This window comes from Nomascus leucogenys, chromosome 1a (genome assembly GCF_006542625.1).
Source record: "Nomascus leucogenys isolate Asia chromosome 1a, Asia_NLE_v1, whole genome shotgun sequence".
Lineage (NCBI taxonomy): Eukaryota > Metazoa > Chordata > Mammalia > Primates > Hylobatidae > Nomascus > Nomascus leucogenys.
In genome coordinates this window covers 7,756,114-7,772,478 of record NC_044381.1, presented here as the reverse complement: position 1 = coordinate 7,772,478, position 16,365 = coordinate 7,756,114, and the positions used below count along the sequence as shown (strand labels likewise).

Sequence of the window (16,365 nt, the reverse complement as noted above, 5' to 3'; positions counted from 1 at the left end):
ACACACAGCCAGCTGATGAGGATGAAATGGAAAATTTAGTTTGTAGTGAGTCTTGGCTGTGTCTTTTGCATGTTCCACATGGGAAGGTGAAAAGAGACACTTAAAATTTGGACCTAGGGCTGACATTTCTATCATTTGAGAATGACATTTTCAAACAAAAAAAAACAGATTAAGTTCTCTCTTTGAAACCTTCTACTATTTGTAAGCTTTAAGTTCTGTGTTTCTTAGTAAAAGAGATAGAAAAGTTGAAAGTAATCCTCCCATGAAATAAAATAAGATACTCAAAAAAGATTTGGGAGACCAAAGTGGAAGGATCGCTTGAGGCCAGGAGCTCAAGACTAGCCTAGGCAACATAGTAAGACCCAGTCGCTACAAAAATCAAAAAATAAATTTAAAAAATTAGGCAGGTGTGGTGGCTCACACCTATGGTCGTAGCTACTGCGGAAGCTGAGGCAGAGGGATCACCTGAGCCAGAGTACAAGCCTGCAGAGAGTCATGATTGTGCCACTGCACTTCAGCCTGGGCAACAGAGCACGACCCTATCTCAGAAGAAAAAGATAAAGTACTTTCAGAAAAGTGTCTCTCAAGGATGATGTAGAAACATTTGTGGTTCTATGAAAGCCATCGGCTACCTAAGGATGTCTTCCTTCTTATGTGCAAAGGAAGCCCACAACAATTTACAGTGATCTTGTGGTATGTGGTCACACGGAAGGCAGAGCAGTGAAGGGAACTATGACAGCAGGCTCCTTTACCTTGTGGTACGGCATGAGCAGAGTGCAGATGGCACAGTGCGGCTTCATCCTGGCCACTGTTGCATTATACTCTTGCTCAGCTGCGAAGTTAGGGGACTTCGTCTGCCAAAGATGGATGAGAGGTTTCGCCCAAGACTCTGTTTCTTCCACTTCCTCCTCAATGGACAGAACCTCAGGCAATTCTTAAGGGAGAAGGCAGGAAAATACCATGAGCATGGGAACCAGCGAAAATAATCACCCTGAGTACAAAAGCAGCAAACATTCCACAGAATCTGCGATATTAAGGCCAGAAACCAAACCTACTTTGTCTTTCAAATACATCCTGAGAGAGCCAGGATAAGGGAAGTTGCCTTATAATCCTCCTCAAGCCTCAAAGACTAGATCAGATCCCACGGCCAGACAACCACCCTCATTTTGTGACCCTCCTTATCCCTACCAGAAATAATTACACTGTTCCCTCCTTCCCACATTACTTCTTCCGTGTCTCTACTGCTACGGTAAAAGCTCCAATACTAAAATAAGTTTATGCGTATGAGATTATCTTCTAGTTATCAGAGGAATTCACAATCCAGAAACTACTTTGCCAATATTTTTACTTTCTTCATCTAACATTGTACACGGCTCAATAAAAGTTTAATTGGACTTCACTGAATTAAATTCTGGGTTCAAGAATTTATTACAATTAACATTTACAGAGCGGCTATGAAGTGCCAAGCAATATACTGGCATTACATGGATATAAAAGAAAATCCCTAGTCAGATCTTCTCATAAAATACCCCTAGAGGGTCAAGTCTTTAAAATGTATATTTCTTTTTCTTTCTTTTTTTCTAAGATGGAGTTTTGCTCTTCGTGCCTAGGCTGGAGTACAATGGTGCAATCTCAGCTCACTGCAACCGCTGCCTCCAGGGTTCAAGCCATTCTACTGCCTCAGCCTTCTGAGTAGTTAGGATTACAGGCACCCACCACCACGCCTGGCGAATTTTTTTTTATTTTTAGGAGAGATGGAGTTTCACCATGTTGGCCAGGCTGGTCTAGAACTCCTGACCTCAGGTGATCCACCCATCTCAGCCTCCTAAAGTGCTGGGATTATAGGCATGAGCCACCGAGCCTGGCCTAAAATGTGTATTTCTTTACTCCACAAGAACAGCACTTTATAAAATCTTACAGAGCACCAGAAAAAATACAGAAAGACAAACATGTTAGAAAAATACTCTTCATGCATATAGCAGAGGGCAGTACATCAGAGCAAGTGGCCAGAATAAAAGCTGCACCCAGTGTCTAGGGCTGTGACACATTCTAAACATCTGCATGAGTAGCTTTCAAAGTCTGATAAATGAATACTGTAGAGCAATGTGCTTAACTACAAATCACTGGTGAGTGTGTTCCAGCTCTTGCCATGTTGACTTACCTGTTTTAGAAAAAGTCAAATTAGATTTGCACTGATGGCAAAACGGGAAAGACTGAATGAGACTGAAAATAACTCAAAATACGTCAAATGCCAACTGTAGCACAAAGAGTGGCATTATTATTATAATAATCACGTTATCATGGTTGTTGTTCTTATTACTTTTACAATGGAGAACATTTGGTATTCACCCATGGGTAGAGTATTTGAAAACAAAACAAAAGATAAGAATCTTTGCCTATATTTGCAATGAAGTAATCTGACTCCAAATGTAAACTATTTCTCGTAGCACTTGGCCTCACCATAATAGCAAAGAGAGGGCTAAAAAATTATTATAGCACAGGATATACTACAGCTAATTTTATGCATTTGATTTAATACCGCACCTTTATATTTGGTTACATCCATGTTTGTGTGCATATGTTGTGACAAATTTTAACTTTTTATAATAGATTTATGTTTTAGTAGTAAATGATAAAACAGTCTGTATCTGCATATATTTTAAGCATTCATTTCTTTTTCTTAATTTTTTAAATATTTCTAGGCTACATGATCATTTGTGAGTCTTTTCAAATTGTTCTGAGTCTATGAGAAATGTTCTAAAGTATTTATCGAAAAAAAATTGCATGTAAGTAGACTCAAACAATTCAAACCAATGATGTTCAAGGAGTTAACTGGAATTGAAAGATAACCACAGTTCTCAAAATATGATCTGTGAACTCCAGGGGATGCACAATCCTGTTGCATGGAATTATATAGTCAAAACTACTTTCATAATAACACCCGTGATTTGACTATGTTACCCATTTGAGATTTGTAACGGTGATACAAAAGCAGTAGAGAGTAAAATTGTTGGTGTCTCAGCATGAATCAAGAAAGTGGCACCAAAGGAATCATTATATTGACTATCTCATACTCACAGAGGTAACAAAAAGGCAGTTTCTCTTAATAACGCCTTTGACGGGAAAAAAAGCATCAATTTTATTAAATCTGTGAAAAAAAGGAATGTATGCATAAAGTATTTCGGTACACACTGAAGTTCAAGAGTGGTATTTAAAAAAGCACTTGTGCAATTAATTGAATTGCGGGTTGAATTACTTGCCATTTTCATGGGACGCCACTTTTTCCATGAAAAAAATTATTAGCAGACAAACTACAGTCATTCAGACTTGGGTGGCTGGCAGGAATTTTCTTGAAAATAAACAAAGAAAATCTGTCAATTTTTTAAAAAACAACTAGAGTATTTGTCAACAATGATAAAAGTCAAGCTTATGAGTCACAATTAAAATTTCTGGAAAATTTGTATCCACTATTGTAAGCTCAACAGATTCCAAATGCTTAAATCTGTCTCTGGTGGAAGTGATAATAATGATGAATGTAATTTTTTATATCATATAAAGAGATGCATCAACATCTAAAAGATCTGGATAACTCACATCTTTGTTTACTAATGCACAGTAGTAAAAATCATGCATGGATTAAAAAGCGACTTAAAATGCAAGACATACCAATGAACTTTCAGCTTAATAGAGTACAAAAAGTTCATTGATATGATTTTAGGTTCCACATTGAAACTAAACTACTGTTTGTCAGGTTTTGATAAAGAGTCAAAGAAGAATGTCCATAACTATCTAGAAAGGTTACTAAAATACTGCTTGCTCCCTTTCCAACCACATTATCTGTGGGAAGCCAAAATTTTCATCATATTCTTCAATCAAAACAACATAGTGCAAGAGATTGAATGCAGAAGCAAATAAAGAATCCAGCTGTCTTTTATTAAATCCGATACTAAAGACATTTGCAAAAAAATATAACTAACATCTCCCCAACCTGCAGCCCCTGGTAACTACACCCTACTCTCTGCTTTTACAAGTTTGACTTTTTTACATTCCACTTATAAGTGAGATCATGTGGTATCTGTCTTTCTTTTCCTGGCTCAATTCACTTAACGTAATGTCCACCAGGTTCATCCATGGAGCAGCAAATGTCAGGATTTCCTTCTTTTATAAGGTTGAACAGTACTGGACTGTGTACGCATACCACATTTTCCTTATCCATTCCTTGACTGATGGACACTTGAGACTGATTTCATATTGTAGCTATTGTGAATAATGCTGAATGAACATATCAGTGCAGATATCTCTTTGACTTACTGATTTCATTTCTCTTATATCCTTCGGACATACACCCAGATGGGGATTTCTGGCTCAAATGGTAGACCTATTTTTAATTTTTTTCAGGAATCTTCATATTGTTACCCATAATGACTGTACATTACATTCCCACCAACAGTGTACAAAGGTTTCCATTTCTCTATATCCTAACCAACTCTTGTTGTCTTTTTGATAATAGCCATTCTAACAGGGATAAGAAGTGAGGTTTTCATTTGCACTTTCCTAATGAGCTGTGATGTCGGGTGTTTTTTCATATAACTGTTGGCCATCCATATGTCTTCTGCTGAGAAACATCTATTCAGGTCCTTTGCCCAATTTTAATCCAGTTAATTGTTTTCTTGCTATTTATTTAAGTTCCTTATATATTGGCATATATATAAGGATATTACATATCCTTATATAATATCAATATCGGGAGATTGACAACTTATCAGAGATATGGTTTGCAAATAATTTCCCACATTCTGTAGTTTGTCTCTTTACTCTGTTTCTTTCTTCCTTTCCTTTGCAGAAGCATGTTTCATAAAATCCCATGTATATATTCTTGCTTTTGTTGCCTGTGCTTTTGGGGTACAATTACAACAAAAGCAAAAACTGACAAATGGGATATGATTAAACTAAAACGCATCTGCACAGCAAAGAAAACTATCAATAGGGTGAAAAGACAAACTACAGAATGGGAGAAAACTTTTGCAAACTATGCATTTGACAAAGGTCTAATATTCAGCATCTATACAGAACTTAATCAAATTTACAAGAAGAAAAACAATCCCCATTAAAAACTAGACAAATTACATGAACAGACACCTTCCAAAAGAAGACATACATATGGCCAACAAGCATATGAAAAAAAGCTCAACATCACTCATCATTACAGAAATGCAAATCAAAACTACAATGAGATACCATCTCCACACCAGTCAGAATGGCTGTTATTAAAAAGTCAAAAAATAACAGATGAGAGCAAAGTCATGGAGAAATAGGAACGCTAACACACTGGTGGTGGGAGTGTAAATTAATTCAACCATTGTGGAAGACAGTGTAGTGATGTCTCAACCATTGTGGAAGACAGTGTAATGATTCCTCAAAGAGTTAAAAACAGAAATCCCATTCAACTTAGCAATCCCATTACTGGGAATATACCCAAAGCAATATAAAGCACATAAAAGTGCATGATAAAGACACACACACACATATGTTCACAGCAGCACTATTCACAAGAGCAAAGACATGGAATCAACCTAAATACCCATCAATGATGGACTGGATAAAGAAAATGTGGTACCTATATACCATGGAATATTATGCAGTCATAAAAAAGGAGATAATTTCCTTTGTGGGAACATGATGGAGCTGGAAGCCATTACCCTTAGCAAATTAACAGAAACAAAAAACCAAATACTGCATGTTCTCACTAAGTGAAAGCTAAATGATAAGAACACATGGGCACATAAGCAGAACAACACATACTGGGACCTTTCAGAGGGTGAAGGGTTGGAAGAGGGAGAGAATGAGGAAAAATAATGGGTATTAGTGTGTCCGGAATTGCTGGGTTCTTGGTCTCACTGACTTCAAGAATGAAGCCGCGGACCCTCACGGTGAGTGTTACAATTCTTAAAGGTGGCGTGTCCAGAGTTTGTTCCTTCTGATGTTTGAATGTGTTCGGAGTTTCTTCCTTCCGGTGGGTTTGTGGTCTCGCTGGCTCAGAAGTGAAGCTGCAGACCTTCGTGGTGAGTGTTACAGCTCTTAAGGCGGCACGTCTGGAATTGTTGGTTCCTCCCGGTGGGTTCGTGGTCTGGCTGGCTCAGGAGTAAAGCTGCAGACCTTCCAGTGAGTGTTACAGCTCATAAAGGCAGTGGGGACCCAAAGAGTGACCAGTAGCAAGATTTATCACAAAGAGCAAAAAACACAAAGCCTTCGTAGCATGGAAGGGGACCCGAGATGGTTGCCACTGCTGGTTAGGGCAGCCTGCTTTTATTCTCTTATCTGGCCCCACCCACATCCTGCTAATTGGTCCATTTCACAGAGAGCCGATTGGTCCATTTTAGAGAGAGCTGATTGGTCCCTTTTGACAGTGTGCTGATTGGTGCGTTTACAATCCCTGAGCTAGACACAAAAGTTCTCCACCTCCCCACTAGATTACCTAGATACAGAGTGTGGACACAAACGTTCGCCAAATCCCCACCAGAGTAGCTAGATACAGAGTGTCGACTGGTGAATTCACAAACCCTGAGCTAGACACAGGGTGCTGACTCGTCTATTTACAATCCCTTAGCTAGACATAAAGGTTCTCCAAGTCCCCATCAGACTCAGGAGCCCAGCTGGCTTCACCCAGTGGATCCCGCACCAGGGCTGCAGGTGGAGATGCCTGCCAGTCCTGCTCCGTGCGCCTGCAGTGCGCCCGCACTCCTCAGCCCTTGGGTGGTGGGTGGGACTGGGCGTCGTGGAGCAGGGGGCGGCGCTCGTCGGGGAGGCTTGGGCTGCACAGGAGCCCACGGCAGTGGGGACGCTCGGGCATGGCTGGCTGCAGGTCTCGAGCCCTGCCCCGCTGGGAGGCAGCTAAGGCCCAGCGAGAAGTCGAGCACAGCAGCTGCTGGCCCAGGTGCTAAGCCCCTCACTGCCCCGGGCTGGCAGGGCCGGCTGGCCGCTCCGAGTGTGGGGCCCGCAGAGCCCACGCTCACCCGGAATTCGCGCTGGCCCGCAAGCACCGCCCGCAGCCCGGGTTTCCGCCCGCGTCTCTCCCTCCACACCTCTGTGCAAGTGGAGGGAGCCAGCTCCGGCCCTGACCAGCCCAGAAAGGGGCTCCCACAGTGCAGCGGCGGGCTGAAGGGCTCTTCAAGCGCGGCCTGAGTGGGCTCCAAGACGGAGGAGGCGCCCAGAGCGAGCGAGGGCTGTGAGGCCTGCCAGCACGCTGTCATCTCTCAGTAGGATTAATACCAAGGTGATGAAATAATCTGTACCACAAAACTCCATGACACAAGTTTACCTATGTAACAAACCTGCACATGTACCCCTGAACTTAAAAGTTAAATCAATAAATTCATTAAGGAATTTATTTTTTTGACGCTACTGTAAGTGGAATTGTTTTCTTGATTTTCCAGAAGTCACTGTAAGTATATGGATATGATATTGATTTTTGTATGTTGACTTTGTATCCTACAACTTTCCTGATTTATTAGTTCTTACAGTTTTTTGGTGGCATCTTTGGGGTTTTCTATATATAAGACCATATCATCTGCAAAAAGATACAATTTAGCTTATTCCTTTGCTAACTAGATGTCTTTTATCTATTTATCTTGCCTAACTGATCTGGCTAAACTTCCAGTATCATGTTAATGGAAGTGGCAAGAGTGGGAATTCTTGTTATGTTCCTGATCTTAGAAGAAAATATCCATTTTTCATCAACAATGATGTTAGCTTTGGGCTTGTTGTATTTGGCTTTTATTGTGTTACAGTACGTTCCTTTCATACCTAATTTGCTGAGAATTATTTTATATCACGAAAGAATCTGAAATTTTATCAAATGATTTTCTACAGCTATTGAGATGATCATGTGGTTTTTGGCCTTCATTATTTCTTGCAGAGCTCCCGTGTGGATTTGGCATTAGGGTATTGCTGGCCTCACAAAATGAATTTGGAACTATTCCTTCCTTTTCGATATTCTGAATGGTTTGAGAAGGATTGGTTTTAGTTCAATTGTTTGGTAGAATTCGGCAGTAATCAGGTTTGGGGCTTTTCTTTATCGAAGAGTTTCCTGATTCCAACTCCTTATTCATTTCTGGTCTGTTCAGATTTCCTATTTCTTCATGATTTAGTGTTGGCAGATGATTTGTGTCTTCAGAATTTATGCACTGATTCTCGGTTACCCTAAGTGTTGTTATAACTGTTTAGTCTCTTATTAATATGATCCTCTGTATTTCTGTGCTATCAGTTGTAATGTCTCTTCTTTCATTTCTGATTTTTTTCATCTTTTTTCCTTAATCTAACTAAAAGTTTGTCAATTTTATCTTTCCAGAAAAGATATCTATTGAACTTCGTACTGGTTTTCTAGTCTCTATTTCATTTATTTCTGCTCTGCTCTTTATTATTTCCATCCTTCTACTTTCTTTGGGCTTAGTTTGTTCTTCTTTTTCTAATTCCTTGTGGTGTAATATTAGGTTGAAATCCTTTTTTTTTTTTTTTTTGGTGTATGCATTTATTGCTAAAAACTTTTTTCTTCAAATGGCTTTTGCTGCATTTTCTAAGTTTTGTTATGTTATGTTTCCCTTTCCATTTGTGTAAAGATGTTTTTAAATTTCCCTTTAAATTTCTTCCTTGACTTGTTGATTATTCACAGGAGCATATTCTTAATTTCCATGTATTTGTGAATTTTCCAAAATTCCTTGTTATGGGCTTCCAGTTTCATAACACCATGGTCAGAAAATATACTTGGCATAATGTCAGTCTTCTTATGTTTAGTAAAATGTGTTTTGTGGCCTAACATGATCTATCCTGAAGAATGTCCCATGTATGCTTGAGAAGAATGTGTATTCTGCAGCTGTTCAACAGAAGGTCTCACTTCTTAATGCCACCACAATAAGTATTAGATTTCAACATGAATTTTATTAGAGGGAACACATTGAAATCCTACCAAGTTTCTTCATTCTTTGTCATTCTTTCTTATTTCTCTTTCTCTGCGTAATTTCAAGTGACCTGTCTTCAAGTTCACTGATTCTTCGACTTGAGATAACTGCTGAAGCCCTCTGTGAAACTTTTCAGTTCATTTATTGTGTTCTTTACCTCCAGAATATGTTTGGTTCTCTTTTATGGCTTCTATCTCTTTGTTGAAATTCTCAACTTGTTTGTGCATTGTCTTCCTGATTTCATTTAGTTGTCTATCTGTATTCACTTGCAGCTCATTGAGCTTCTTTAAGATTATTATTTTGAATTACTTTTAGGCAGTTTGTAAATCTATCTTTATTGTTGGTTACTCAGGTTTTATTTTGTTCCCTCAGTGGTATCATGTTTCTCTGATTATTCATGATTCTTGTGACCATGAGTTGGTATCCATGCATCTGAAGAACCAGTGACTTATTCCAGCCTTTGTAGACTGGCTTTGGTTTGGAAAACCCTTCACCAGTCAGTCCATCCAAATTTTCTAGGCAGGCCATCTGGCATGGTCCAAGGGTAGGCTTGCTCCTGGAATCCTCCGGCCTTGTGTCTGCATCAGTTTGTGAGCTGGCCTGGTACCTGGGTTCATGGGGTTGGATCTGGAGCCTAAGTCCACCATGTAAGAACTGAAGCTTGGGTCTACTGAGTTAGGCCAGGAACTTGGGTTCATGGGGGCCAGCTTGGCACCAACGTCCCACTGGTGTGGTCCTGTCAACTGGATCCACAGGGATGTTCCTGGATGTTTGGTCTGTGGGACTTGGCCCAATGCCAGGGTCTTCTGTGGTAGACCTGTACCCTGGGTTCACTAGGGCAGGCATGAAACCCAGGTCCACAAGTGCCGGTCTACATCCTAGACCAGGGGACCAGCTTGGAGCCTGGGTCAGACCCCCTGGGTCTGTGGGGGTTGTCTTGGCTCTAGAGTGGGCCTGGAGTCTGGGACTGCAAATGCTACTGTTGAGGCGGACTTGGAGGTGGCTCCATGGGTGCTGGTCTGGAGTCTAAGGATGTGGGTACTGACCTGACACTTGAGCTAGTCTTGAGGTTGAGAGATGGCCTGACACTGGAGCAATCCTGGAGGCTCAGTCTGCAGGTACCAGCCAGGAATCCAGGGCTGTGGGACTGTGTGGTGCTGGGTTTCATTGCAACAGACCTTAGATTGGGATCTGAGGCAAAATCTGTTTCTCACGTCACTCTCCTTCCCACACAGGTATCCCTATCCCTCTCCTCACTGTACCACCTGGGATTATGGGAGTGGTAATACAGGTAATGCAAAACTGTCCTTCCTATCTCTTCAATGCATCTTTTTTCATGTCTGTGCTACACTCAGGTGCCATCATCTCTCATCTGGTTCCTGTATCTCTTTTGAAGGCATTTTTGAGCACTGATAGTTGTTAAATTGATGTTTCTGCCAGGGGACAAGCACTGTGAAGTCCTATTCCACTGCCTTGCTGATGTTTCTAATTATTTTTTATGGTTTGGAAAATCATTATTTTTTATGAAAATAAGTGTAACTGTTTATGTAAATGTAGTTTTTATTGCTATTTTTAAATGAATTAATATAATTTAAATTTTCCCTGGTGTGATTTCCAGTAAGCAAATATCAATAAAATAAACCCACAAAAAAGGAAATAAAAGAATCTTCTTTCGGGTCCTCAGAAGAGATAAGAACATAAGGCTTCCTGAGACCAAAAAGAGTGAGAACCACTGGCATATACATGTGTACATTTTTCTAAAAGTGTTAGTATCAAAGAGTCACTGCTAAACAATACAGGTCTTAAAAACACCTGATGTAGGCTTCGCTCTTAAAGCCAAGCAGTAACTTCATAATCAGCTTGCCTTAATCAACTTGAAATACTTAAGCAAAAAGACAACAAGAGTCAACACAGCAAAAAGGCCTCCTTTTCTCCCTAGGTTCTTTCATGAATGTCTGCAAAGTTTGCCAGAAATTGAAGAAAACAAAGATTTTATGCCAAGAGCACTTAATTTTTTTCTTCCTCAGTCAGTGAGCCTCTTACTTCATGGTGGAAACCCGTTCTCCTAGACTAAGATTTTTACAGAAACATTGTCATTCCTTGTAGCAAGTAACATGCAGTCAAGAAAACCATGAGCCTAAATACAAAGCAGTTCCTCAGATCTATGTAAGCCTTTCTAAATTTATAGAAGCCCAGTATACCAGGCACCAAGGTATGAGGAACTTTGTCCTAAATAAGGAAACATAAGCAGTGGCTAAAAGGGCCATCCTATGTAAGAGGGCTAGCCCCTAAACAAACACTACTGTGAGGTGGAAATGGGGAAACTAGATACTAACTTGGATAAATGTACTGAAGAAACCTGTTGAAAATATTGCCACCTTGCCAACAATACCTTCAATAGCTGTTTTCAAATTTTTTAATCACCATGTCAATAAAAATAAAAATTTATTTTATAAATCATTTCATTTTATAAACGAACTTGCCTATAGATGAAACTCCTGGATCATATACACAATAGACTGAAATTTTTTTTATAGTAGTATTAAAAGTATTCATTCTCACTTAGACCCAGGAAACCAATCATCGCCTCTTACTCTGAATATTTCTGGCAGAATTAAAAACTCGTGGACAAAGGTAGTAGAAATAGCTATGCAAGCAGGGCCTAAGAATAGTCCTCAAGAAGAAATATGAGTTAAAACGAAAATATCTGATTTATATGTGTGCCGGCTGGGTATTAAGAAACTGACCACAACTTCTGCTTCTACAATTACCTATGGGTAAAATCACAGTAATTAGCCATTCACAGCCTGCTTACAACCCTCCCTTCTCAGCCTTTCCAAGGTGTCTTAAATGTATCTCCAAAGCTATTCTCCCTGCTTGCCATTCAAATCACACTGCCCACTCCTCAGGACCACAAACAATTCTGTTTTTCAAACACCTCAAAGGGATAGCTAGATTTCTGTCTTGTCATTGATCATTAAATAGACAATCAGTATCACCTCTGATGCTCAAGCAATGATTCCCCATCAGTCAGAGAGGTCTGCCTGGAAGAGACTCAATCCCACAGGACATGTTGTGAGAAGGGGAGGCCCCGTTAATTTGACGCACAGGAAATCCTAAAAACTTTCTGATTCTAATAACAAAGTCAGGCTTGCTGAAATTCACTTTGAGTATCTTAAGACATTCAGAGAATCTCCAAAAGTTTTCTACTTATACTAATTTGCAGTATTCCTGCAGATTAATAAAACTTCCCAAGGTGAGGGTCACACTGAGATGTTAGCAACGGTGTAAACATACAGTATTTATTTTAATGATTATTTATTTTTCGTTGCTTTTTATACACATTAATTTGTATTACTTTTCATACAAAAGTTTAAACGACTTTTACATAAAGTAAAAAGTCACACTAGAAAATATATATTTGAAAACATGAGTCCAAGTGACACCAAATTATTCTAAGACAAGCATGGCTTTAAGTGTAGAGCTCTGCTCCAACCTATCAGAATAAATTAAAATAATGCTTCATTCATGCAGTCTATACGGTCTTGGTTGGGTGGTGATTCTAAACCTGTTTCTCAATCTGTAAAATGAGTACAAGATTAGTTAAATGTCAGAGTTTTCCAACAAGTTATATGAGATAGCCATAAAGCTGCTATTTGCTGGTATGCGCGACCTAGTACTTCAGTACATGATGATCCTTCCCCTCTCGGCCTCCAACATAATCTCTGCAAAGGTCTGTGGGGGTTCAGTCAGGCTGGTGGGAAAAATTTTAGTTATAATAGCCACAAACCCTCTTGGAAGCCTTGAGAGTTTGCATAATTTCAGTAATAAATCTGGCTGAAGGCAGCCTCGTCCCCTTACCTTTAATTAAATAAATTAGAGTAGAAACAAAGGAATGTGGGGTATTTATCTAACTCACTTGTTTACTCATGTTTTTTTTTTTTTTTTTTTTTTTTTGAGACAGAGTTTCACTCTTGTTGCCCAGGCTGGAGTGCAATGGCTTGATCTCGACTCACTGAAACCTCCACCTCCTGGGTTCAAGTGATTCTCCTGCCTCAGCCTCCCAAGTAGCTGAGATTACAGGCATGCGCCACCACGCCTGGCTAATTTTGTATTTTTAGTAGAGACGGGGTTTCACCATGTTGGCCAGGCTGGTCTTAAACTCCTGACCTCAGATGATCTGCCCACCTCGGCCTCCCAAAGTGCTGGGATTACAGGCGTGAGCCACTGCGCCTGGCCTACTCATGTCTTAATGCCAACCTTTGTTCTACCATGGGTGCTTGATTGCTTTCTACTCAGGAAGTCCACAATGTCAACTACCTTCTAGTGGTCTTGACTCAAGCCTTTGTCAATTAATCTTTACTGAATAAATGTGAGTCTCGCTGGCTGGTCAGGGCCATGGCTGTGACTAAGTGGCCCAGACACTCAGTAGAACTGGCAAAGCAGACTATCTGTGTGTCAGTGTACTTTATTCATCAGTCATTGGGTCAGGGTCTGCAGGACAGAACCCCGCAGCAGCCATCCAGAAAATTTCTGAAAATGTATGCCATAAATACTAACCTTTTAAGATGACAACACAGATTAGAACAGAGCCAATCTAGACAGACACCAAGTTATCTCCGATATATAAGTATTTCCATCAAAAGGTTTAGCCTTGTAGGGAAAATAAAAGGCTTTATTCTCCCATTCACTCAAAAACATCACTGAATATAATTGATGATAATAAATAAATTAATGTCCTTTACAAAAGTATCCAAAAGAATCTTTTTTAAAATATGCAAATAAATAGGCCGGGCGTGGTGGCTCACGCTTGTAAAATCAGCACTTTGGGAGGCCGAGGCAGGCGGATCACGAGGTCAGGAGATCGAGACCACGGTGAAACCCTGTCTCTACTAAAAAATACAAAAAGTTAGCCGGGCGTGGTGGTGGGCGCCTGTAGTCCCAGCTACTCGGAGAGGCTGAGGCAGGAGAATGGTGTGAACCCAGGAGGTGGAGCTTGCAGTGAGCCGAGATTGCGCCACTGCACTCCAGCCTGGGTGACAGAGCGAGACTCCGTCTCAAAAAAAATATATATATATGCAAATAAATTATAGCATAGCTATATAATGCATGCATTAGAAGAAATGCTTTTGAGGATTAATGAAATATACAGTATGAATATATACATTATACAACATATTCGTTGAATATAATATTATAATCAATAAAAAATGGGAGCACAAAACCACATATAGGGAATATTGCCAATTCTATTTAAAAAGTTAAATGTCTGGAATAAAGAGGCTTTTTAAGTTTTCATAATTATAAAAATATGTCATCTTAAAAGTTTTTTAAAAACTGCTGTCAAAATAATATTAGGTGAGAACTATGAACTGGGGGATACTTTGCCTCAAGAACAGATTTTTGCCAGATTCATTCACTCACTCAGGACAGTCTCTTTGAACAAATTTTGTTACATGTAAGTGACGTCCCTAAGGAAAATTTTCGGGCCATTTGTGAAAGGGCTGCTGCCAGGACTTGTGGATGGAACTCAGCAGATGAGAAAAGCTATTGACTCCACTACAGTATAATTTCCCTTTGCCAGTCACCGCACTCATTCTCTGCTTGGGGTGATGCTCCAGTGAGGTGTTTTAGCTGGTACAGCACCATTCTCTAATATGAAGAGCACAGCAGCATCTGTTACGTTTCAGGTACTTGAGCAAAATCTTAGTCCTGGGAGGCATTTATACATGGTTTCAAACATCCTGCAGGGAACGGGGGGTGTAGTGGGGTGCGATATGTGCAGAAGTGAGATACTCAAAAAGGCAAAGATTCAAACTTGGGAACTTTATAATTTCTGTACTGAAAAATGTATGAAACTACATTTAAGTGATTTTTTTTGAAATGCTGACCTTCAAATGTTTATAAAGCTGTGTTCAAAAGTACAAAAGAGAAAAAAATTATAGGACTTTAGGTATGATTTTACTAAGAAGTGGTGACATTGAGAAAAAATCAAATTCTGCATTATAGTTCCCCCAAAATGCTAATGTAATAATGGATAGCAGAGAAATCTACAGTTTAAAGTCTAAAGCACTTAAGAAATTAAATGGATGTATATAGTTTTGTTCTTTATGTATCACCTCTCAATAACACTGATACCAAAGTATTTCAAAATGATACATTCCAACTGACTCTATATACACTTTAAATAAGAGAAACATTCCAAAGGACACACCTTCAAAATTCCTATTACCCAAAAAAAAAAAAAAAAAAAAAACAAAACACCCATGATAATTATGCTACCTCTGAGGAGATGGGTTTCACCAGGAACTATGGCATTACCAGTGTGGCTTAAGTTTCTTACAGAACATTAGCTCATATTTTATATACATTTTACAACACGCATGAACAAAAACAAGGAATGCTGGGAAGTTTATCTACACTAATAACAAAGGTATCTGGCTATAATCAGACATTTCTATGTGTCCATTTCAACTTCTTTACTAATACTAACTAGTATTCTAGCTATTTTGGGAGGTTGTTAGTGTTGAAAGAGTAGGCTGGGCACAGTGGCTCACACCTGTAATCCTGGCACTTTGGGAGGGCGAGGCAGGTGGATCACTTGAGGTCAGCAGTTCGAGACCAGCCTCACAAACATGGTGAAACCCAGTCTCTACCAAAAATACAATACAAACATTAGCCGAGAATGGTGGCAGGCGCCTGTAGTCCCAGTTACTCGGGAGGCTGAGACAGGAGAAACACTTGAACCTGGGAGATGGAGGCTGCGGTGAGCCGAGATCATGCCACCGCACTCCAGCCTGGCAGACATAGCAATAGTCCATCTAAAACACAAGAGTGTAGAGTGTAAACTTTGAAACTGAACAAACAGTATTTAAAGCCTGTTATCTACCACTTACTAGCTTTGTGATCCAGGGCAAGTGAATTCATGTCTATGAGCTTCGATTGCCTTACCAGTAAAAATGATGCTAGCATCATCTAAAATAATTATAAGTAATGGTTACTAGTAATGTATACAACAAATAGGAGGAAACCAGCTCAGTCAATTCTCATATCATGGTATTAATGAGAAGAAGAAGACTCCTAAAGAAAGCTGGAATATCCTTGGGAAACTTAGCTGTCAACATGGCACCAGAAGGAACATATTCTGAGCATCAAATCAAAGATAGACAAAAAAGGCGAAAGAGGAGAAAGAGCCACATGATCTGAAGAGAAATAATAGTATTATACATTTTTAAATTGCTAACAGAGTAAAATTCTCATGTTCTCACCACAAAATGTTATGTATTTAAGATGACACATAAGTCAACTAACTTATTCCACATTGTACTAATAAAACGTAACACCATTTTGGACCCCATAAATTTATACAATTATAAATTGTCAATTTACAATTAAAAAACAAAGATAGGTA

At 39.6% G+C, this 16,365-nt stretch overlaps 1 protein-coding gene across 11 annotated transcripts in view; it reads right to left on the bottom strand.

The window, feature by feature from the left end:
- KDM4C (lysine demethylase 4C) overlaps nt 1-16,365 on the bottom strand; it is a 497,722-nt gene that overhangs the window by 162,840 nt on the left and 318,517 nt on the right. For all 11 annotated transcript variants that reach the window (XM_030812128.1, XM_030812213.1, XM_030811740.1 and 8 more), the window contains one exon: nt 753-934. In XM_030812128.1, coding sequence (XP_030667988.1) covers nt 753-934 — 182 coding nt within the window. The remainder of the gene's footprint in view (nt 1-752; nt 935-16,365) is intronic.